At 41.1% G+C, this 22,762-nt stretch overlaps 1 protein-coding gene across 10 annotated transcripts in view; it reads left to right on the forward strand.

Annotated features, from left to right (window-relative positions):
- The window catches only part of ODAD2 (outer dynein arm docking complex subunit 2), a 225,922-nt gene that overhangs the window by 38,021 nt on the left and 165,139 nt on the right, over positions 1-22,762 (forward strand). For 9 of the 10 annotated variants that reach the window (XR_011570048.1, XM_070800976.1, XM_070800977.1 and 6 more), the window contains 2 exons: positions 1,057-1,155; positions 11,595-11,742. Coding sequence is in view for 7 of the 10 variants with exons in the window: in XM_070800976.1 (XP_070657077.1) it covers positions 1,057-1,155; positions 11,595-11,742 (247 nt within the window). In the remaining 3 variants the exon portion in view is untranslated. Of the gene's footprint in view, positions 1-1,056; positions 1,156-11,594; positions 11,743-22,762 lie in introns of those variants that run through there. The other variant, XM_070800982.1, reaches the window with a different exon arrangement.

Genomic DNA, 22,762 nt, shown 5'->3' on the forward strand with positions numbered 1-22,762 from the left:
GAATACTATAAAAAGGATAGAATCTGAAACATGTGACAGGCCTGAGTAAAGTGGACACTGGTTTTATGAAAGTCTGAAATGTACTTGCCTGGAGAATCCCAGGGACGGCAGAGCCTGGTGGGCTGCTGTCTATGGGGTCGCACAGAGTCGGACACGACTGAAGCGACTTAGCAGCAGCAGCAGCAGCTCCATTCAGGACCCTTTGTAAATTGGTGCCAAAGCAAAGAATAAAGGCCAATGTTGCCAACACCAAAGCAGTCAGAAGCACCTAGAGCACTTTGTGAAGTTTTAGCAAATGGGTTACAAGTTTCAGTGTATTTTTAGTGTTCCATGTTGTCCCCTTATTAAGAACGGGCTCCCTACTGGTCACGTGGGGACCCTCACCTATAGGGATTCTAAGAAGCACAGGTGATTGTATTTTGGACACAGACTCAGAGAGCTGAGAGAGGGGAGACTTGTGGGAGGTGAGACACCTTGCTCCTCTGATTCTCCCTGATTTGCGGGTATTTGACCTTGTGGCTCTCTTTGAAAGGGTGAGTCTGAAAATGATAAAGTGTTTGGGCTCATCTGTTAACTGGGGGATGAATTATAAAATACTGCTTTTTCCATGTGCTCACTTTTTTTTCAGTTAAGAATTTACTAAACAAGGATTTAATGCAAACCAGTATATTCCAAAAAGTATACTAAGCTTGAGAATGTCCAGAAAATCGACACAGGCCCTGCTGTGATGTTGGGTGGGCAAGGAGAACACAGGCAGTTGGGACTCAGGGTAGAAGACATAGACTGAAGGACCTTTCCAGTGATAGCAACCTGTGAAGACCTGTTTCTGGCACAAAGAAATATTGGACAAGTGTTTCTCCATTATATAAAATTCATGGCTCTGCTTGCAGGACAGGACAGAAGGGACCTCTCAGGTGTCAGATGAGACTGAAACTCAGTCACTCTGTCAGGAAAACATATCATTTGGGTGCATGATAATGATGGAATATTTGTACACATTTATATTTTTAATATTCTATTAGCATAAAGTAATTAATATAATTAATATTTCTTTAGGAGCAGAAATACACTAAGAGACACCCAAGTAGAAAAACATGGAGGAAAACTTGAAAAGTCCAGATCATCTGTTTCACCTGGAAGAGCACAGTTAATTCGGTGAGTTTCTATTAACGTGTGTGTGCTCAGTCATGTCCAACTGTTTGCGACCCTATGGACTGCAGCCCAGTAGGCTTCTTTGTCCATGGGATTCCCCAGGCAAGAATACTGGAGTGGGTTGCCATTTCTTCTCCAGAGGATCTTCTCGACCTGCAGATTGAACCCATGTCTTCTGAGTCTCCTGAATTGCAAACAGATTCTTTACCACTTGAGGATCAGTTCTTTAAAGCCACTCCTACATAACAGCTAGTTAATACTGGTTAATGGTGCTTTACTTTCACATTAGGGTCTTATGATATCTATACTGATATAGTAGAAATGCTGTAAGAAGGGTAATAATGGGTTTCTTTAAATATATAGGATAATTTTCAATGTGGAGCTATTTTGGGGGGATAAAGTAGAAATTAATAGCTTTATTGCTTGGCCAGGCAAAGAGGGGTACAGTGGGCTTCTGCCCCAGAAAACTGTATGTCCCTAATGTGGAGTTAAATACAGTGATCTACTGGTATTAGCTAACTGTTTGTAAACACATATATTTAATGCAAAAAGCAGTTAACTGCAAAAAGCTGTTAACTGCATGTGTGTTCAGTTGCTCAGTCATGTTCAACTCTTTACAACCCTTTGGACTGTAGACTGCCAGGCTCCTCTGTCCATGGGATTTTTCAGGCAAAATACTGGAGTGGATCGCCATTTCCCACTCCAGGAGATCTTCCCAACCCAGGGAATGGTAGCAAAACAGGACTCTTAGCTAATCTCTTGCCTCTGTCATAGCAAAATCGTCATCTTTCTGATCCTTACTTACTGATCACCAATGGCTCTGCTAATTCTAAAGTGACATATGTAATTTCTCATTAAAACAGCCATTAGTCGAAAACCAACTGTTAAGCTTCTTACCCAGTTTTCAGTTTGACAATAAAAGTGACATATCTGGGGAGAAAGTTCAGCTGCTTTTAAGTTTGGGAGGCAGGGAGAAATGGCAGGAATTTCATATTATAAAATTTGCACAGTTCAAAAGAAAACAAACTTTAAGACACTCTAAAACATATATGCCATCTTGGAAAGTTAGGAATAATAAATTATTCAAATTTTGACAATTCTTAAAAAATTCTTACTTTGAAATATTTGTAGAGTCACAGAAAGTTGCAGAGATAGTGCAGAGAGATCCCATATGCCCTTCACCTAGTTCCCCCCAACAGTTAAATCCTGCATTTTGCATAACTACTGTACAAGATCAAAACCAAGAAATTAACATTGGTACAATGTATATGTGTTTTGCTATATCACTGTTCACTGAACCCAGGGTAGGCAACAAGCAAAGCTGGAAGAAAATGTAAGGAATCGTAGAAACTGCAGACACGTTTATTCTCTCCTGACTGGCATAGCAGCTGTAGCAGCAGACACGCTGTATTCTCTTGTGGTTGACCCAGCAGACACAGCCATAACACGTCCCTAACGCGGCCATAACATGGCTGTAACACAGACATAAGGCAGCCTCCAGGGCTTTTCGGGTATCAGAGCAGAAGTGGCCCACGGCCAAGTGGGTACATCGTGATACGGGGGTGCAGTGCTGTAAGTGATGTCAGCTGTCACATAACCATGTATTTATAAAACGTGGGGCAAGAGTGAGAGGCTGTGGGGCAAGAGAGCCTGACCACCACCATCTTGGCTAATTTGCTCTTTCCCTCCATTGGGACAATGCATAGTTCAGTGTCATTTTATCATGTGTAATTTGTTATGGTGACCGTGGCAACCAGGCTAGAGAACTGTTCACCCCATACGTGTCCTCCGGCTACCCTGTTATGGTCACAACCACTTTTGTTCCCCCATAATCCCCACTTTCTAGCAACAGTCATCTGCTTTCATAATTTTGTCATTTTGGACTGCCGTATAGATAGATTCATATGTTGTTTTTATATTGACTTATTTTCCAACACCATAATACCCTTGAGATCCACCTAATTGTTGCATGCATTTTGCTGAGTGGCATTCCATTGTATGGATATACCACAGCTTTTAAAGTTTTTCATGTATTAAGGCACATTTTAGCTGTTTGCAGCTTTTGGCTTTTAAAAATAAAACTGCTATAAACAATCACATACAGGTTTTTGTACAGATGAAAGTTTTTATTCCCCTAGGGTAAATGCCCAGTTGGTGATATATATGGTAATTGTGTTTTTAGCTTTTTAGGAAACTACTTAGCTTTTCCAGAGTGGTGGCACCATTTTGTGTTCCCACCAGTGATGTATGAGAGACTCAGTTCCCCTCATCCTCGCCAATATTTGGTTTTGTTGTTTTATTTTAGCTGTCCTAAAATCTGTGCGGTGACAGCTTATTGCAGTCTTTGCATTTCCCTAATGGCTCATGATGTTAATATCTTGTCATGAACTTATTGCTATCTGTTTACGCTCTTCAGTGAAATGTCTGTCTATATCTTTTGCTCATTTTTAATTGAATCATTTGTTTTTCAAAATGTTGAGTTTTGAGAGTTCTTCATCTATCTCTCTACGATATCCTTCATTGTATATGTTAGTTTGCAGGTATTTTCTCCCTCTCTGTACCTTGTCTTTTCCTCCTCTTAATAGGGCCTCTGGGAGAACAGTTTTTGATGAAGTCTGATTTATTAGTTTTTCTTCTGTGGATTGTGCTTTTGATGTCATGTCTAAGAACTCTTCATGAAGCCCTTGATCCTGAAGATTATCTCCAATGATTTTTTCCTAAAAGTTGTAATAATTTTACATTTAAGGCTGGTATTCATTTTGAGTTTAATTTTATATAAAATTTATATATACATCAAGATTCTTTTTTGTAACCTACTGATGTTCAGCGTTTTCACCTTAGTCAAGCATCAGGTGGGTGTACTCGGGGCTATTTCTGAGTCTCCATTCTGTTCAGCTAATTTTTATATCTAGCCCTAGCACACAATCTTGATAGCACACAATCTTGATTATTATAGCTCTATAGTTATTCTTGAAATCTGGTAAAGTGATTCCTCTCCCTTTATTATTTTATCCCAAAATTGTTTTGAGTTATTCTACTTATTTTCCTTTCCACATACATTTTAGAATGATCATGCTAAAAAAAAAAAAAAAAACTTACTGAAGATTTTAATCTGTGGAGTTGGAGAAGACTCTTGAGAGTCCCTTGGATTGCAAGGAGATCAAAACAGTCAATCCTAAAGGAAAACAATCCTGAATATTCATTGGAAGAACTGATGCTGAAGCCGAAACTCCAGTACTTTGGCCACCTGATGCGAAGAGCTGACTCATTAGAAAAGACCTGATACTGGGAAAGGCTGAAGGCAGGAAGAGAAGGGGACAACAGAAGAAAGATGGTTGCATGGCATCACCAACTCAATGCTATGCTATGCTAAGTCACTTAAGTCGTGTCCAACTCTGTGCGACCCCATAGATGGCAGCCACCAGGCTCCCCCGTCCCTGGGATTCTCCAGGCAAGAACACTGGAGTGGGTTGCCATTTCCTTCTCCAATGCATGAAAGTGAAAAGTGAAAAGTGAAAGCGAAGTCGCTCAGTCGTATCCGACTCCTAGCGACCCCATGGACTGCAGCCTACCAGGCTCCTCCGTCCATGGGATTTTCCAGGCAAGAGTACTGGAGTGGGGTGCCATTGCCTTCTCCAACCAACTCAATGGACATGAGTTTAAGCAAGCTCTGAGAGATGGTGAAAGACAGGGAAGCTTGACGTACTACAGTCCATGCAGTTGCAGAGTCAGACACAGCTGAGTGACTGAACAACAACAACTGAAGATTTTGATAGAAGTTACATTGAAACCCTATCTCAATTTTGAGAAAATTGATATCTTTACTGTGTAGACTGTATGACTGTTTATTTAAGGCTTTGGTTTCTTTCACCAGCAGTTTCTAATTTTCAGCATAAAAGTCCAGTACATGTTTTGTTAGATTTACATCCAGAAGTAGAAACACCAGTACTGTTAACTATCAATGATCAAGGTAAAAGTCCTTCCTTCCTTTTTCTTAGTCTTAAGAGGACAGCATTCTGTCTTTCACCAGTAAGTATGATGATAGTTTTTGTGCTGCTGCTGCTGCTGCTGCTAAGTCGCTTCAGTTGTATCTGACTCTGTGCGACCCCATAGATGGCCCCGCACCAGGCTCCGCCATCCCTGGGATTCTCCAGGCAAGAACACTGGAGTGGGTTGCTATTTCCTTCTCCAATGCACTAAAGTGAAAAGTGAAAGTGAGGTCTCTCAGTCCTGTCAGACTCTTAGCGACCCCATTGGACTGCAGCCCACCAGGCTCCTGTGTCCATGGGATTTTCCAGGCAAGAGTACTGGAGTGGGGTGCCGTTGCCTTCTCAGAGTTTATCTGCAGATATTCTTTAAGTTGAGGAAGTTCCCCGCTACTCTTGTTTTTCTGAGAGTTTTAATACCACTGAGTGTTGAATTTTGTCACATGCTTTTTCTGCATCAATTAGTATGATCATTCCATTTTTCTTCTGTAGGTTGTTACTGTAGTGGATTACACTGGTTGATTTTTGAATCCTGAAGCAGACTTGCATTCCTGGAATAAACCGCACTTGGTCCTTCTTTACATATATATAGCTTTCAGTTAAGTTCAGTCACTCAGTCATGTCCGACTCTTTGTGACCCCATGAATCGCAGCACGCCAGGCCTCCCTGTCCATCACCAACTCCCAGGGTTCACTCAAACTCATGTCCATCGAGTTGGTGATGCCATACAGCCATCTCATCCTCTGTCGTCACCTTCTCCTCCTTCCCCCAATCCCTCCCAGCATCAGGGTCTTTTCCAATCCAGCTCTTCGCATGAGGTGGCCAAAGTATTGGAGTTTCAGCTTCAGCCTCAGTCCTTCCAGTGAAGACCCAGGACTGATCTCCCTTAGAATGGACTGGTTGGATCTCCTTGCAGTCCAAGGGACTTTCAAGAGTCCTCTTCAACACCACAGTTCAAAAGCATCAATTCTTCGGTGCTCAGCTTTCTTCACAGTCCAACTCTCACATCCATACATGACCACTGGAAAAACCATAACCTTGACCAGACGAACCTTTGTTGGCAAAGGAATATCTCTGCTTTTGAATATGCTATCTAGGTTGGTCATAACTTTCCTTCCAAGGAGTAAGCATCTTTTAATTTCATGGCTGCAGTCACCATCTGCAGTGATTTTGGAGCCCCCCAAAATAAAGTCTGACACTGTTTCCCCATCTATTTGCCATGAAGTGATGGGACCAGATGCCATGATCTTCGTTTTCTGAATGTTGAGCTTTAAGCCAACTTTTCACTCTCACTTTCATCAAGAGGCTTTTTAGTTCCTCTTCACTTTCTGCCATAAGGGTGGTGTCATCTGCATATCTGAGGTTATTGATATTTCTCCTGGTAATCTTGATTCCAGCTTGTGCTTCTTCCAGCCCAGCTTTACATATATATATTTATACGTGCTTAACATTTTGTTAAGGCTATTTGCATCTACACTCATGAGGGATATTCAATAGCAGTGTTTTGTTTCTGTATATACTTCAGTTTTGATATCAGACTTCATAAAATGAGTTCAGTTCTCTTCTGTTTTCTGGAAGAGATTGTGTAAAATTCGTGTTTGTTTTTTTATGCTTGGTAGAATTCTCCAGTGAAATCATCTGAAACTGAAGACACTTTTTTTTTAAGTTATGAATTAATTCCATTAGTAGCCATGAAAGTGAAAGTGAAGTCACTCAGTCATGTCTGACCCTTTGCGACCCCATGGGCTGTAGCCTACCAGGGTCCTCCATCCACGGGATTTTCCAGGCAAGAGTGCTGGAGTGGGTTGCCATTTCCTTCTCCAGGGGATCTTCCCAACCCAGGGATCAAACCTAGGTTGAACCCAGGTCTCCCGCATTGCAGGCAGACACGTTACCACCAGGGAAGCCTGCTGCTGCTGCTGCTGCTGCTAAGTCACTACAGTCGTGTCTGACTCTACAGTCGTGAACCTGTAGACAGCAGCCCACCAGGCTCCCCCATCCCAGGGATTCTCCAGGCAAGAATCATGTGTTTCGTATTGGTTAAGTGACAGTAATTTGTACCTTTAAAGGAATCAATTTCTTTAAATTATCAGTTTAGTCTGTGTTCAGTTGTTCATAGTTTTATTATCTTTTTGTTGTCAGCAGGATCTGAAGTGATATGCTACACCTTATTCATTTCTGATACTGGAAATTTGTGTCTTCTCTTTTTCTTTGTCAGTCTTGCTAGAGGTTTGTCAATTTTATTGATCTTTTCAAGAAGCAGTTTTTTAAATTGATTTTTCAAGTTGTTTCTGTTTTCAGTTTTGTTCATTCTTTTCTTTATTAGTTTCTTTTCTCTCTTTGCTTTGGGTTTGTTTTGCTCTTCTTTTTCTAGTTTCTTTAGATGTGAGTTTAGATTACTGAATTGAGACTTCTCTTTTCTTCAGTTCAGTTGCTCAGTCGTGTCTGACTCTTTGAGACCCCATGGACTGGAGTGTGCCAGGCTTCCCTGCCGGGGACCAGCCCCGGCTGAACCAGGGTATTCGAAGGAGAGACGGCGTAGGCGAAGATCAGGAAACAATTGCTTAATTAAATGTTAATTAAGGATATAAAGAGTAATAGAATGAGGATAGCTCAGTAGGAAAATTCAGTGAAGAAAAGAGGCTGAAATAAGGATAGCTCAGTGGGGAAATTCAGTGGAGAAAAGAGGCTGAATAATTCAGCCAGAAGGTAAGAGAAAGAACGACATGGTGAGACCAAGTTTCGGTGAACAAGGCCCGCACTTTATTTTTCAAAGTAGTTTTTATACCTTAAGTTATGCACAGAGGATAATGGGGGAAGGGGTAGAGTCTTGCAGCAAACCAGGCTTTCTTCCTGCAAACTTATCATATGCAAAAGCTTAGGTGATTTGCATCATCTTCTGGCCCGGAGGCCTGTTAACATTTTAAGACCTTTTCTTCAGAAAACTTATTTTTCTCTAAAGGTGATTGGTCAGGAGCCACCCTCCAAAAGCATTAGATAAAGTTGCATTCGTACAGCGCAAAGGTGTGGTGGGCTACAAAAAGAAATAACTCAAGGGTCCCAGGTTACAAACATTAAAGCTACTATTTACACCAATTATATTAACCAATACACTGCCAGGGACACAGCAGGTAAGGGATATGGAAACTTAGCAGCAAACATTGGCCCAACAAGTGAAAATCCCTTCACTAATACAATTTCTAATCAATCTTTTAACTACTCAAAAGAATCTGTGTTTAGACAGTTTAGAACATCTCCTGCCTCTCACAGTTGGGAGGCTCTGAACAATCACATGTGGCCGGAAAAACCTATTCAGGCAGGCTAGAGGATTTCCAAAGGAGTTTGTAGGTTAAACACTGTCACACCCAGGAATTATTAACTGGAGCTGTAAGCTAACTTTTTTCAGAGAGGTAGTGGGGGACAGCCCCCCGTAAAGTCAGAGGTGTAGGTGAAAGCACAAAGCAGAAAGTAGGCAGACTCTGGTTTTGGGGGTAGATTGCTCGAGAATTTCCAGGGAGACTCCTGAGGCTTGATCCCGCCTTTGCGTATGCCAAGCCTCCTTCCTCATGACCTTTGTCATGGGCGGAGTTCCTCACGCTGGCTACCGGCAGTGATAGAATTCCAGTTGAGCTATTCCAGATCCTGAAAAGTGCTGCACTCAATATGCAATATGCACTCAATATGCAATATGCCGGCTCCCGGCACTTCCCTGTCCAGCACCAACTCCCAGAGCTTGCTCAAACTCACGTACATTGAGTTGGTGATGCCATCCAACCATCTCATCCTCTGTCGTCCCCTTCTCCTTCTGCCTTCAATCTTTCCCAGCATTGGGATCTTTTCCAATGAGTCAGTTCTTTGCATCATGTGGCCAAAGTATTGGAGCTTCAGCTTCAACATCAGTTCTTCCAATGAATATTCAGGGTTAATTGCCTTTAGGATTGACTGTTTTGATCTCCTTGATGTCCAAGGGACTCTCAAGAGTCTTCTGCAACACTGCAGTTTAAAAGCATCAATTCTTTGGTGCTCAACCTTCCCTAAGATCCAACTCTCACATCCATACATGACTACTGGAAAAAGCATACCTTTGACTAGACAGAAGTTTGTCAGAAAATAATGTCTTTTGCACAGAGTTGGACATGATTGACACGACTTAGTAGCAGCAGCAGCTTTTTAACATGCTGTTAAAAAGGTTTGTCATAGCTTTTCTTTCAAGGAGCTAGTGTCTTTTAATTTCATGGCTGAAGTCACCATCTGCAGTGATTTTGGAGCCCAAGAAAATAACTCTCACTGTTTCCATTGTTTCCCCATCTATTTGCCATGAAGTGATGGGACCAGATGCCATGATCTTAGTTTTCTGAATGTTGCGCTTTAAGCCAACTTTTTCATCCTCCTCTTTCACTTTCATCAAGAGGCTCTTTAGTTCCTCTTCACTTTCTGCCATAAGGGTGGTGTCATCTGCATATCTGAGGTTATTGATATTTCTCCCGGCAGTCTTGATTCCAGCTTGTGCTTCATCCAGCCTGGCATTTTGCATGATGTACTCTGTATATAAGTTAAATAAGCAGAGTGACAGTATACAGCCTTGAGGTACTCCTTTCTGAATTTGAACCAGTCTTTTGTTCCAGATCCAGTTAAACTGTTGCTTCTTGATTTGCATACAGACTTCTCAAGAGGCAGGTCAGGTGGTCTGGTATTCCAATCTCTTGAAGAATTTTCCACAGATTGTTGTGATCTACACAGTCAAAGCTTATGGTGTACCCCTTAATAACATATATATATATATATATATACACACACACACACACCCCTTAATAACATATATATATATATATATTGGAGAAGGGAATGGCACCCCACTCCAGTAATTTTGCCTAGAAAATCCCATGGACAGAGGAGCCTGGTAGGCTGCAGTCCATGGGGTCGCTAGAGTCGGACACGACTGAGTGACTTCACTTTCACTTTTCACTTTCATGCAATGGAGAAGGAAATGGCAACCCACTCCAGTGTTCTTGCCTGGAGAATCCCAGGGACGGGGAAGCCTGGTGGGCTGCCATCTGTGGGGTTGCACAGAGTCAGACACGACTGAAGTGACTGAAGTGGAATGATTGCAATAGGTTCAGTTAATTTTCATCTCCTTATATAGTTACAAGTAATTCTTTCCTCATGATGAGAACTTAGATTTACTCTCTAAGCAACTTTCAAATACACCCCACAGCAGTGTTAATTGTAGTCAACATGTTGTGCATTACATCCTTAGTACTTATTTATCTTATAACTGTGTACCTTTTGACCTTCTTCCTCCAATTTCTCCTCCCTCCAACTCTGGTAACCACAAGTCTGATTTCTATGAATTTGGTTGTTTTTTGCTTTTTTTTTTTTCCTCTGAGATTCCACATATAAGTGAAGTGATATAGTATTTGTTTTACTCTGACTAATTTCACTTAGTATAATGCCTTCCAGGTCTACTAATCTGATCTATCAGATTTTCCTCTGTAACCAATTCAGGTTTCCTGACATCTTTTGGACAAGAGAATACATAAATCTGACACTCAGTTCATGTGTCTTGTTTAGTTGGACCAGGCACTTCGGTTCAGGATTTCACTGCACCGTGGCTCAGAGAGCACAGTTGTACCATTCTGACTTTTGAAAGTACAAGAATTGGAGCTCTGTGTGCCAAAAAGTCTTTGAGAAATTAAGAGAATGGTAGAACCTTTAGAATTAATGAAACTGGACAACTACCTGTCCTCCTATACTATGCTTCCAAATGGAAAAAAAAAAATTAAAAAGATGTTTATGGAGAGCACATCTGGGGGGATAGAGAGAGAAAGAAAGAAAATAAGAGTGAATTCAATATGTTCCATGTGTCCATGACCTTGATATTGAGTTAAAAGCCTCAGAGCAGGATGGAATAAAGTGAACTAACTGTCTTTGGTAAGGGAAAAAATGCCTTTCCCTTTGGGGCACTGGCAGTGTTGCCCAACTGAACTTCCTGCAGTAATAGAAATGGTTTATTTCTGAGCTGTCCTGTGTGGTAGCCACTCGACATACATGACTGTTGAGCAGTTGCAGTGTGGCCAGTGCAATTGGAAAACTGAATTTTCAATTGTATTCAATTTCAAGTAAAGAAATGGAAGAAACATAAATATAAATAGCCACCCATTATTTAAGTTATTTTATCACTATGACAAGTGGGAGTCTTAGGTCATTTACCTAATACCTTTTTCATTTTTTACTACTTTTTTATTATTATTATTGTACCATAGCAATAATATTGAAATGCACCTGCTATAAAGGCATGTGTTTATTCATCCCCTCATGTAGATGTTAACAAAGATCTTCCACAATTCAGGTGGTGTTGGTATCTTATCCATAGTTCATGTATCAATGTATGTTGCTGAAATAGTAACATAAGCATACTGTAGCATAAACATACTTATTATATGTTGTTGTTCCTAGTAAGAGTGTTGAAAAGATTGAGGAAATTATTAGTGACAGCTCCTCAGAAAGTGAGGAAGATGAAGAACAACCTGATCATCGTCAGGAAGCAAATGCAGATTTGCCATCAGAATATTGGCAAATTCAGAAGCTGGTGAAATATTTGAAGGTGAGAGAGAAACCTTTTATACTGTATTTGCAATGTTTATTTTAAATTTTTTCCCAAAAATATATATTCTGCTTTCAAGTTTACTATATATTTCTTTCAAGTAACGGTAGTAACTATCCCTATTATTATTTAAGTGTGCACATGGGAAGGTCTTATTACTCTGAGGATAGTGAGATTTGTCCTCATGGAGCAGTTGGGCTGCCTGGTACCAGCCCTCTCCCCTAGGTGGGGAGAAGGCAGTGGACCATGGCAGCCGTCAGATATTGTGACTTACACCACTGTGTGACTAGCAGGATGGCATGATGGAAAGAGCAAGGGGTTTTGAAGCTGGACTTAGACTGAATTCTAGATTGTGTTGCTAACTATCTGTGACTGTTGAAAAGTATGGTTTGCAGCCTTAATCTTCCTGACCCATGGGGTAAAATTAGTAATATCCACTCTAGGATTATTTTAAGGACTGAGAAAACACAGGTGAAAGATGTGGTGTGGTGTCTGATACGTTGTAGGTACTTAAAATATGTGTTGGTCTGTTTCTGCTACTCTCTTACGTGAGATGCCATGTGTGAAAACATTTTGTAATGATAAATAAATGACCCATATAATATTGTATTTAAGTCCTCAGATAAGGGTGGGGCAAGGAAAACGATTTGCTCAAACCCAGATCAATATTAATTTCTGATGTTGGACAGTGAATCTTGGTAATAGCTAGGCCCTGTCTAAAGTTACCATCCAGAAATCCTTTTGAAAACAACACTCTGACTTACCTCAGCTTGTCCTCCTCCATTTGCTAGGCTTTGCATATTTAAAGAAATTTACATGACTCCTAAATTACTAAAGGGTACTTTTCCTGTACCTTTGAGGTCATCCCAAGCTGACAGCTCAAACAGTCTATATGCATATTTTCATGAATTCAGAAAAGCTCCTCCCTCCCGCCAGGTGAGCAATCTGATAGGTATAAGTAAGCTAAAAAAGTTTTTCCTAAAAGAAAAATATGTCCACTTCCTCTGTTGGCATCATCTCAGCTGCAACTCTAAGCACGTCTCAAAGAATTCTTTTATGTTTTCCTGAATCCTGAGAAAAATTAGTCAAGAAATTGGGAAAATGGGAAATTAGAATTAAAGTTGACAGTTAAAGTTTGATAATCTTCCTGAAGACATGACAGGTTCAAAGGAATCTACTGACATCATGGAGAGCAGGATAAGTTGATTATCTTAGTGATCATTCTACAGTGTTTGTGGTTGTCAAAGCAACACACTGTGCACATGAGATATACCAAGGATTCCCAATGTATCAGGGTCCCCTGTATCAGGCCGTGGCCTGTTAGCAACTGGGCACACAGCAGGAGGTGAGTGGCAGGCTAGTGAGTGAAGCTTCATCTGTATTTACAGCCGCTCCCTATCACTTGCATTACCACCTGAGCTACGCCACCCGTCAGGTCAGTGGCAGCACTAGATTCTCATAAGAGTGCAACCCCTACTGTGAACATCGCATGTGAGGCGTGCAATGTTTTCCATGAAACTGGTCCCTGGTGCTAAAAAGGTTGGGGACTGCTGAGATATACAATTATATTTGCCAGTTATCCCTCAATAAAGTTTAGAAAAAGAAAATTCTGGCAGCAGAATCAAAGGTGGAGGTAGACATTTCCAGGCATCAGGACAGGAGCCAGTGAGAGATAAGTGGTCTCAGCCCAGGCGGTCAGCCTCACTTATTGCCGTGCTCCGAATGTGTCCGTGCAGGATGGTGAGTCATTCTTGTAAAAATAAATGGTACATTTATATGCATCATATCCTTTACACAAATCCTATTAGTGGTGTTCTAAGAAATAACAAATTTGTGAAGCAAAATAAGTCATTAAATGTGAAATTTTGACCTGTGATTCTTGTAGCCTTGCTGAACTTGCTGGAAATCTCAACGGTAAGTCATTTAGATGTACTCGGACACTTTTTCAGTGTTTAAAAATTCACTGTATTGTGTATACTGTGTATTACAATTTGTTCTTTGCTAGTAATTTAACAGAAGAAATCCAAAGCGAGGAAGATGTGAATGTACGTTGTGCAACAGTCCATCATGATGCCAGAAACTGATGTAAAATTTGAGTTAGCAAATGATCTGATTATCTAATGATAATTAGCAAACCATTTATCTTCAATGGTTAAATCAGAATCAGGGCAAGCAGATAAAATATTTTCATCATTGGAAAAGAAAATGAGGGTATATGAAGCAAACCCTAATGCCCACCTTGGCTCTGCTTTTGAAAGCTTCTTAACAATTTGACTGCTGTCAATGCAAAATGAAAGAAAAAAATTTTTAATATCGGACATATTTGTACTGAAATAAAAATCAAGACTATTGGATAGGACAATTGATGCTTTGCTTTGTGTATTTTAAAATTGTATTTTAAGAATATCTTATAAATGTTAAATATTTTACTTTTTTCTTTCAACTTTTTAAATGGATTTTATTTACCATTTATTTTGTGTGATATTCCCTCTTCTAGTGTTTACTGTTATCAAATTTCAGGTGGAGATCACTTTTACATGGGATTGTAATATGTATAGTGTTTTTTTTTTTCCTTACAAAAAACCTCTGAAATTTTTAGTATTTCTATCACAAAAAAGACGTGTGGTTTATTACAGAAATAATTTACCATTATAGTCATCCTTACTATTTAGTTGCATGTAAATAAATAAAATTTAGCAACACATATGAAATAACATGATTTCAGGAATTCCTGAGAACTTCTGGGAATTCCAGTTTCTTATTCTGGAATCTGGAAGATTCACATTTGCTGGGAATTTGGAGGCAGTCTTGTGGAGCACAGGCTGACGTTTCGGTCCCACAGTTCTGCCCCCACCTTGGCAGGAGTCTTTGTGCACAAACCACCCAATCAGCACAGTGGCCAGTCCTGCAGGCAGGGCAGCCATGTGCAGACTCTGGAGACCTTCCTGGCCTTTCCTGAATCACAGGGCCACCCATGGCCTCTACGCACAAGGAGTGTGTTATCTGAGGACGCTCTGGCCACAGAGATGTCTGCCACCAACACTTGAGTCAGGCACTGGGGCTTGGACACGGCCTCTGGAAGAAGATTTGGAAGAGCCCTGGTGTTTATGCATAGAATTTGGGTCTGTTAACTTTTTTTCATTAATAAAACAAGATAAAGAGTCCAAACAGCAGAAGCATCAGCCAGGTCAGAAGGCAGAATAATGGAGCAGTTAGAAAGACAACCTTCAATGTCAACAAGTCTTCAACTGAGTTGGGCTTCCACCACCTACTATCTCAGCAGCCTTGGGGGTGCTGGCCATCCTCTGTAAGCTTTGGTCTCCTAATTGTTCCAGATGGCAAGATAAAAGATCTCACCTTTTAGGATTATTATTAGTATTAGGTGAGATCTAACACATCTAAGTGCTTTAGCATGAAGGGCTCAGCCCCTGTTAGCAATGATAAATCTTTCTATTGCACATTATTATTATAAACAACGTAAGGTGGGGATGGTCTTCGGCTTTTGCTTTAAGATTCTGGTAACCAATAAAAGGAAGAAATACAGTGAGTTCATACAGTGAGGGACTCTTTCCATCATAAGGTAAAAACAACCCCCTTGCCAATGAGTGTAACTGATCCTGGTGCTAAGAACAGAAAGAATTTCCTCCTCAAGAGCGTAAGGGGGCAGACAGTGGGTTGGTGGTGCCCCACATCCTCCACAGTATCCTCCCCATGAACACCGCTAAGAGTGTCTCATTACTGAGTCACTAGCTTGCATTTTTCAACTATTTGGGATAAATGCATATAGTGGTGGATCAAAAAGAGATGCACTGTTGTGCTCCCAGAACAGCTCAGGAAAGCGTGTATTGATGAAGTGCTACTCAAACTCACACAAGTTACCCCTCAGTAGTTCATGTGCAAATGTGATACTTTTGGCCAGACAGTAAATGGCTTGAAATTATTATAGTTCCCCACAGGTAAATATTCTTAACATAGCCAATAAAAGAAAAAGTATATCTACAAAAGCTTTCAGGATTTTCAACACAGTTAAATGTTTTTCTGTGGAGACACAAAAGGATATGAAAAATCTATGAAATGCAAATTTGAACGTCTCTAGATAATCTCAAAATAAATAAATCTGATACAGTAATTTACAAAATTATGTAAATTTAGACTTCTTCCAGCAGAGAAATGTTCATGTTGACCTGACTCTTCACTTACCATTTTCCAAGTACAGCAATGTCTGTGATTGTTGAAAAAGTTTTGATGAGTTCATTAATAGCCAAACAAGTAAATTAGTGATACAGCTTAGTATTTATCCAGAGCTATGAGCTCAGATCTTGGCACATGATAAAGGGACTAAGTCTTTAATGATTTGGCTTTGACACACATCCATTTCAACTTGGACATTTTACATCTGTGTATATTCTTTTAATCTGGAGTTTTAGAACACAATTCAATTTTTAAACTAATGGATACATTGCATTTTTATTCCCCAACCTTCCAATGTCTTTCCCCCCACATCACTGGTGACTCTGGGCTTCAATTCTAAATGAAGTAATAAGCTCCTTATTCAGCTACCTTCTGTACTTACCTTCTCACAGCTTGTCTATCTCATTAGCTACAGCTGATTAATCTCATTTCTGAATCTTGCAGGATGTCTTCAAATGAGCACAGGCTTGCCTCTCAATCTTTTGCTCAGGAGGGACAGTGACAAAATGAGGTTTCCAAGGGGCCAGACCATCCTTCACTCTCAGCTCCTTGAGAATAGTGCTGTTCCCTCTGCTGTTGGTGTCATTCTCCACCTTCTCTTGCTCCCCCTTCTCCTCCCTTTCTTGACCCCTTCTCCTTGGAGACGTATTGTTTCCTTGCCACATTTGTATGAATATTATCTTCTCCCCATTCATGGTTGCTTCAAAATCTTGCAACAAAAATATTTTGCTATATGTGAGTATCAGTGATAGGGGGAAACAGTTGCTAAGGTCTATACCCCACACTAACACTAAAAATACAGCAAGTTTTACTCATTTCTAAGTCAGAAATGTATTGGGCACCTTTGTGAGATAGGAGGCAAGTTGGGGGATTTGTTGTGTCTTGGAAATGTGGATTTCTTCATCACAAGTATTCTAATATTGTTAATATAAGTAGGTACTCTTTGGGCTTCCCAGGTGGTATCAGTGGTAAAGAACCCACCTGCCAATGCAAGAGATGTAAGAGATGAGGGTTTGATCCCTGGGTTGGGCAGTTCCTCTGGAGGAGGGCACAGCAACCCACTCCAGGATTCTTGACTGGAGAATCCCATCTGGGGATTCTGGGGAGCCTGGCAGACTACAGTCCATAGGGTCACAAAGAATCAGACATGACTGAAGTGACTTAGCACACATGCATGCAGGTACTCTTTAGTAACATGATAAAAAATGTTAAAAGATCATAATTATAAGTAGATCTACATTTCATACACCTTACTGCAGTAGTCCCCAGCCTTTTTGGCATCAGGGAAAGGTTTCGTGGAAGACAATTTTTCTATGAACCAGGAATGGGAGGGTGGTTTGGGGATGATTCCAGCGCACTGCATTTATTGTGTACTGTATTTCTATTATTATTACATCAGCTCCACCTCAGATCATCAGGCATTAGATTTCAGAGGTTGGGGACCTCTGCCTTGTTGTTCAGTTCAGTTCAGTTGCTCAGTCGTGTCCGACTCTTTGTGACCCCATGAATCACAGCACGCCAGGCCTCCCTGTCCATCATCAACTCCCAGAGTTTATTCAAACTCATGTCCATCGAGTCGGTGATGCCATCCAGCCATCTCATCCTCTGTCGTTCCCTTCTCCTCCTGCCTCCAATCCCTCCCAGCATCAGAGTCTTTTCCAATGAGTCAACTCTTCACATGAGGTGGCCAAAGTATTGGAGTTTCAGCTTTAGCATCAGTCCTTCCAAAGAACACCCAGGGCTGATCTCCTTTAGAATGGACTGGTTGGATCTCCTTGCAGTCCAAGGGACTCTCAAGAGTCTTCTCCAACACCACAGTTCAAAAGCATCAATTCTTCGGCGCTCAGCTTTCTTCACAGTCCAACTCTCACATCCATACATGACCACTGGAAAAACCATAGCCTTGACTAGACGGACCTTTGTTGGCAAAGTAATGTCTCTGCTTTTGAATATGCTATCTAGGTTGGTCATAACTTTCCTTCCAAAGAGTAAGCGTCTTTTAATTTCATGGCTGCAGTTACCATCTGCAGTGATTTTGGAGCCCCCAAAAATAAAGTCTGCCACTGCTTCCACTGCTTCCCCATCTATTTCCCATGAAGTGATGGGACCAGATGCCATGATCTTAGTTTTCTGAATGTTGAGTTTTAAGCCAACTTTTTCACTCTCCTCTTTGACTTTCATCAAGAGGCTTTTTAGTTCCTCTTCACTTTCTGCCATAAGGGTGGTGTCATCTGCATATCTGAGGTGATTGATATTTCTCCCGGTAATCTTGATTCCAGCTTGTGCTTCTTCCAGTCCAGCATTTCTCATGATGTACTCTGCATATAAGTTTAATAAGCAGGGTGACAATATACAACCTTGACGTATTCCTTTTCCTATTTGGAACCAGTCTGTTGTTCCATGTCCAGTTCTAACTGTTGCTTCCTGACCTGCATATAGGTTTCTCAAGAGGCAGGTCAGGTGGTCTGGTATTCCCATCTCTTTCAGAATTTTCCACAGTTTATTGAGATCCACACAGTGTTATTGCCTTGGTGTGCTGCTAAGTCACTTCAGTCGTGTCCAACTCTGTGCGACCCCATAGACGGCAGCCCACCAGGCTCCTCTGTCCCTGGGATTCTCCAGGCAAGAACACTGGAGTGGGTTGCCATTTCCTGCTCCAGTGCATGAAAGTGAAAAGTGAAAGTGAAGTCGCTCAGTCGTGCCCGACTTAGCGACCCCATGGACTGCAGCCTACCAGGCTCCTCTGTCCATGGAATTTTCCAGGCAAGAGTACTGGAGTAGGGCTGCCATTGCCTTCTCCAACTGCCTTGGTGTAAGTATCCTTAAAACTGAAGAATGAATTTCTGGATCCAGAATTGAAAGCCTGTTGGAATCCATTTCTTTGTGGGTTGAAGGTGGTTTGGATATGGAATTTAAAACTATAGGATCGGGAAATTCAAGAGAACATAGAGGAGACTAGGAAATGGTTGGTGAACTTTTAGATAGCTGGAAGGGATCTCAGAGGCTGGCTTTAGAATCCTGCTTTATCTACTCTATGGGCTTTTTTTTTTTTCTTTTTCTTCAAATTTTTTTTTTCCTAATTTTATTTTATTTTTAAACTTTACATAATTGTATTAGTTTTGCCAAATATCAAAATGAATCCACCACAGGTATACATGTGTTCCCCATCCCGAACCCTCCTCCCTCCTCCCTCCCCATACCATCCCTCTGGGCCGTCCCAGTGCACCAGCCCCAAGCATCCAGCATCGCGCATCGAACCTGGACTGGCAACTTGTTTCCTACATGATATTTTACATGTTTCATTGCCATTCTCCCAAATCTTCCCACCCTCTCCCTCTCCCACAGAGTCCATAAGACTGTTCTATACATCAGTGTCTCTTTTGCTGTCTCGTATACAGAGTTATTGTTACCATCTTTCTAAATTCCATATATATGCGTTAGTATACTGTATTTATGTTTTTCCTTCTGGCTTACTTCACTCTGTATAATAGGCTCCAGTTTCATCCACCTCATTAGAACTGATTCAAATGTATTCTTTTTAATGGCTGAGTAATACTCCATTGTGTATATGTACCACAGCTGTCTTATCCATTCATCTGCTGATGGACATCTAGGTTGCTTCCATGTCTTGGCTATGGGCATTTTGGAGGGATGTCATTTGAGGATAAGACCTCTGCCCCCGCAGCCCCAGGCTCATCTGGGATGACATTAGCAAGCAGATTTGGAGCCCTTCTGGGAAGTGCTTTGTTCCTCTGGACTTATTCTTGAGTACTTGCTGCCCTAATGGAGGAATCCAGGGTGTGTTCCCCAGGGCCACTTCCCCAGGCGTAACTCCTCCCTGCAGGATGACTGTTTCTGCACCTGAGATTTTGATCCAGGTCCACCCTGGGGAAACAGGCAGACAAAAGCATTGCTTTAAAAAGCTGAGTTCAGCAGCAGGTGGTTTGCAAAATGAATCCCAGTGGAAAGACCGGAAGCCAGTGACCTGTGGCCCTGATGGAGGGTGTTGGGGCCGTGGAATGGAGTAGTGTTCTTGGGAGCAGTCAGGAAAGGGCCAAGAGAGAAGCCAGGCCAGTTTCTCAGGAGGGTCTGGGGTGGTGCAGATTAAGTTTGGAAAGAGTGAAATATCCAAATAGAAAGATCCATACGGTAGTTGGAAATAAAGGGTTGACGCTCCAATTATTGGTTAGAAATGGGGTTACCTTTTTGGTAGAGGAATGAAAGGCTTAGGAAAATGTGGAGCAGATGAGCCTGTTTGTGTCTTTTTATTCATGATTGAACGTGACCTCTTAACAAGCTAATCAGAAGCTACAGTGCTTGAATTAGTACATACAACCAACACTGTTTATGAATCAAAATATTTATGTTAAATGGTAGCCTTTAAATATTAGTTTGCCACCTTATAAGCAGATTGCTTTTTTGGTCCTTTTTTTTTTTAATCTTAAAGAAAGTAACATTTGGGACTTCCCTAGCAGTCCAGTGGTTAAGACTTCGCCTTACAATGCAGGAGGTGTGGGTTTGATTCCTTGTCAGGGAGTTAGGATCCTGCATTGCCTTGTGGCCAAAAAACCAAAACACAAACAATATTGTAACAAATTCAATAAGGACTTTAAAAATGGTCCACATTAAAAAAAAATCTTTAAAAAGTGGTAACATTTTATTTGGTTATTTTATGCAACCAGTTAGTGGATTAAAAAGATTAATTAAAGGAAGACAAAAAATTAAAGTTTTTGAAACTGAAGAGAAAAAAAAATGTTTATTTTAAAGTCATTTTCTCTTCAATTGATAACTCCTACATGTTAACACTGTGAAGAGCTAGATATATGAAGGCTGGGGAAAGAAGGGCTTGTTAAATTCAGAAATGTGGTAGCAGCCTAGAGTATGATGCTGGGGCAAACTTTGTTCCCAAGTTCTAGAAGGGTGACCATGGCATCTGATCACAGGTCACTCAGCAGAGAGTGGCTGGCATGGACTGCTGAGTGACAGCTTATGATCATGGCAAGGCATCACATATTAATCCTCTCCTGCCATCCATGATGTGTGGTGAGAGCTAGTGACTACTTTATTTATTCTATGTGGTTAAACTTGTGTGGGTTTCACCTTTCATGTGAGCCAAGGATCTTGCTGGTTCCTCTTCTGTTATGTATCCACAAGCTCTGTATCCTCAGGCCATGAGATGTGAAGATACATGGTGGTTCCCCAGCTCAGCAGTGACAAGGACTCTACTTCAGGGCAACATCTATTAATAAAGGATGTCACATCAGAAATCCCAGGAGGCTTCTGAAGAGACTTTCCAGGCTCCTTCCCTGGAATGTTTCGATTTCCTCTCTGGAGGAGTATTCTTGGCAAAGACATTTTCAGACTTGAAAACCTTTGTTAAAGACTGCATTTGTGGGGCTCAGTTCCTGCATGATCTTCCACGAATTGATTAAGACACACACATAGACACACACACACACACACACACACACACACATACGGCCTTCATTGGTTAGAGAGTTCTCTTAAGTGGAAGCTGGGAGTTATATGGTTTTTCATCAGAGGAATTTTGATGTACTTTGTGTCAATTACAGTTAATTAAATTCCTTTCCCATTACTTGGTTTTGGGGATGGAGTGGCAGGTAGTGTGATCCCTGTTTCATTGGTGGAAAAGTTGAGAAATACTTCACTCCAGGCCACACAGAAGGTGGCTGTGGGCCGGGAAGGCGTCCAGGGTCTATGGTTATTGCTCGTTGCCTGGTTGCTCTGTCCCTCTGTCCAGAAGCTCAGAGCCCAGGGGACCCAAAGGCCTCACTGTTGAACACGCCTATTTTCTCTCTGTTTTTTTTTCACTCTGAGTAAGTGACTAGGTACGCATGGACTACTTCTGCACAAAGGAATTCAGTGTTCATTTTTGGGAGGCAGGATCAGAGTGCACTAGCTTTTTACTTAAAGAGATGGAAAGAATGTGAAAGAGCAGTGTTATTATTATTAAAAAGAATCTTCCAAAAATGGGAAACAGTGGTCACTGCTTATGCATCCAGATAAACTCCAGTAGTTGAGAAGGAAAATTAGTACCATTTTCCTGAGAAACATGCTTTAAGTTAATGCATATGTTTTGACATTGTTATGAGTTGATTTTGAAAATAGTCTCCAAGATGAAAAGAGTGGGAGGACTTTAAAAAAAGTTACCTGATAGTCATCAGAAGATATTTCAATTCCGTTTTCTAATGAAATTCCTACTCAGCAGAGTCTGCATTTACATTTTCTTAAATACTGTGAAGTGGAAGTGTTAGTCGCTCAGTTGTATACAACTCTTTGCAACTGTATGAACTGCAGCCTGCCAGACTTCTCTGTCCACGGGGTTCTCCAGGCAAGAATACTGGAGTGGGTAGCCATTCCCTTCCCCAGGGGACCTTCCCAACTCGGAATCGAACCTTGGTCTCTTGCATTGCAGGCAGATTCTTTACTGTCTGAGCCACCAGAGAAACCCCTAAATGGTGTAGTGTAATAATTTTACTTATTCAGATTGAGATGTGTGACTTGTATAATGCCCACTAAGAAGGATTAGTCATCTTTTATTTTTATAGCAGAAGAGACAGTGGAAGTGGTGAAGGGGACTTGCCCTCTGAGCTCTACAGATACAACAGTAACTTGTTTTCAGTTTTTGAGCTTTAAACTTGCTTTGCCTCTGGGCAATCATAAATAAGAGTGGAGAAAAAGCAAAGATAACTATATGAGTATGGTAAATACACCACTGAATCATAACCATATATATGGCTCCTAGCTCACATTATGCAATCACATCCACTTAACTACTGAAAAATGACAATATGAAAAATCTCTAGGG

The sequence above is a fragment of the Bos indicus genome, chromosome 13, assembly GCF_029378745.1.
Source record: "Bos indicus isolate NIAB-ARS_2022 breed Sahiwal x Tharparkar chromosome 13, NIAB-ARS_B.indTharparkar_mat_pri_1.0, whole genome shotgun sequence".
NCBI lineage: Eukaryota > Metazoa > Chordata > Mammalia > Artiodactyla > Bovidae > Bos > Bos indicus.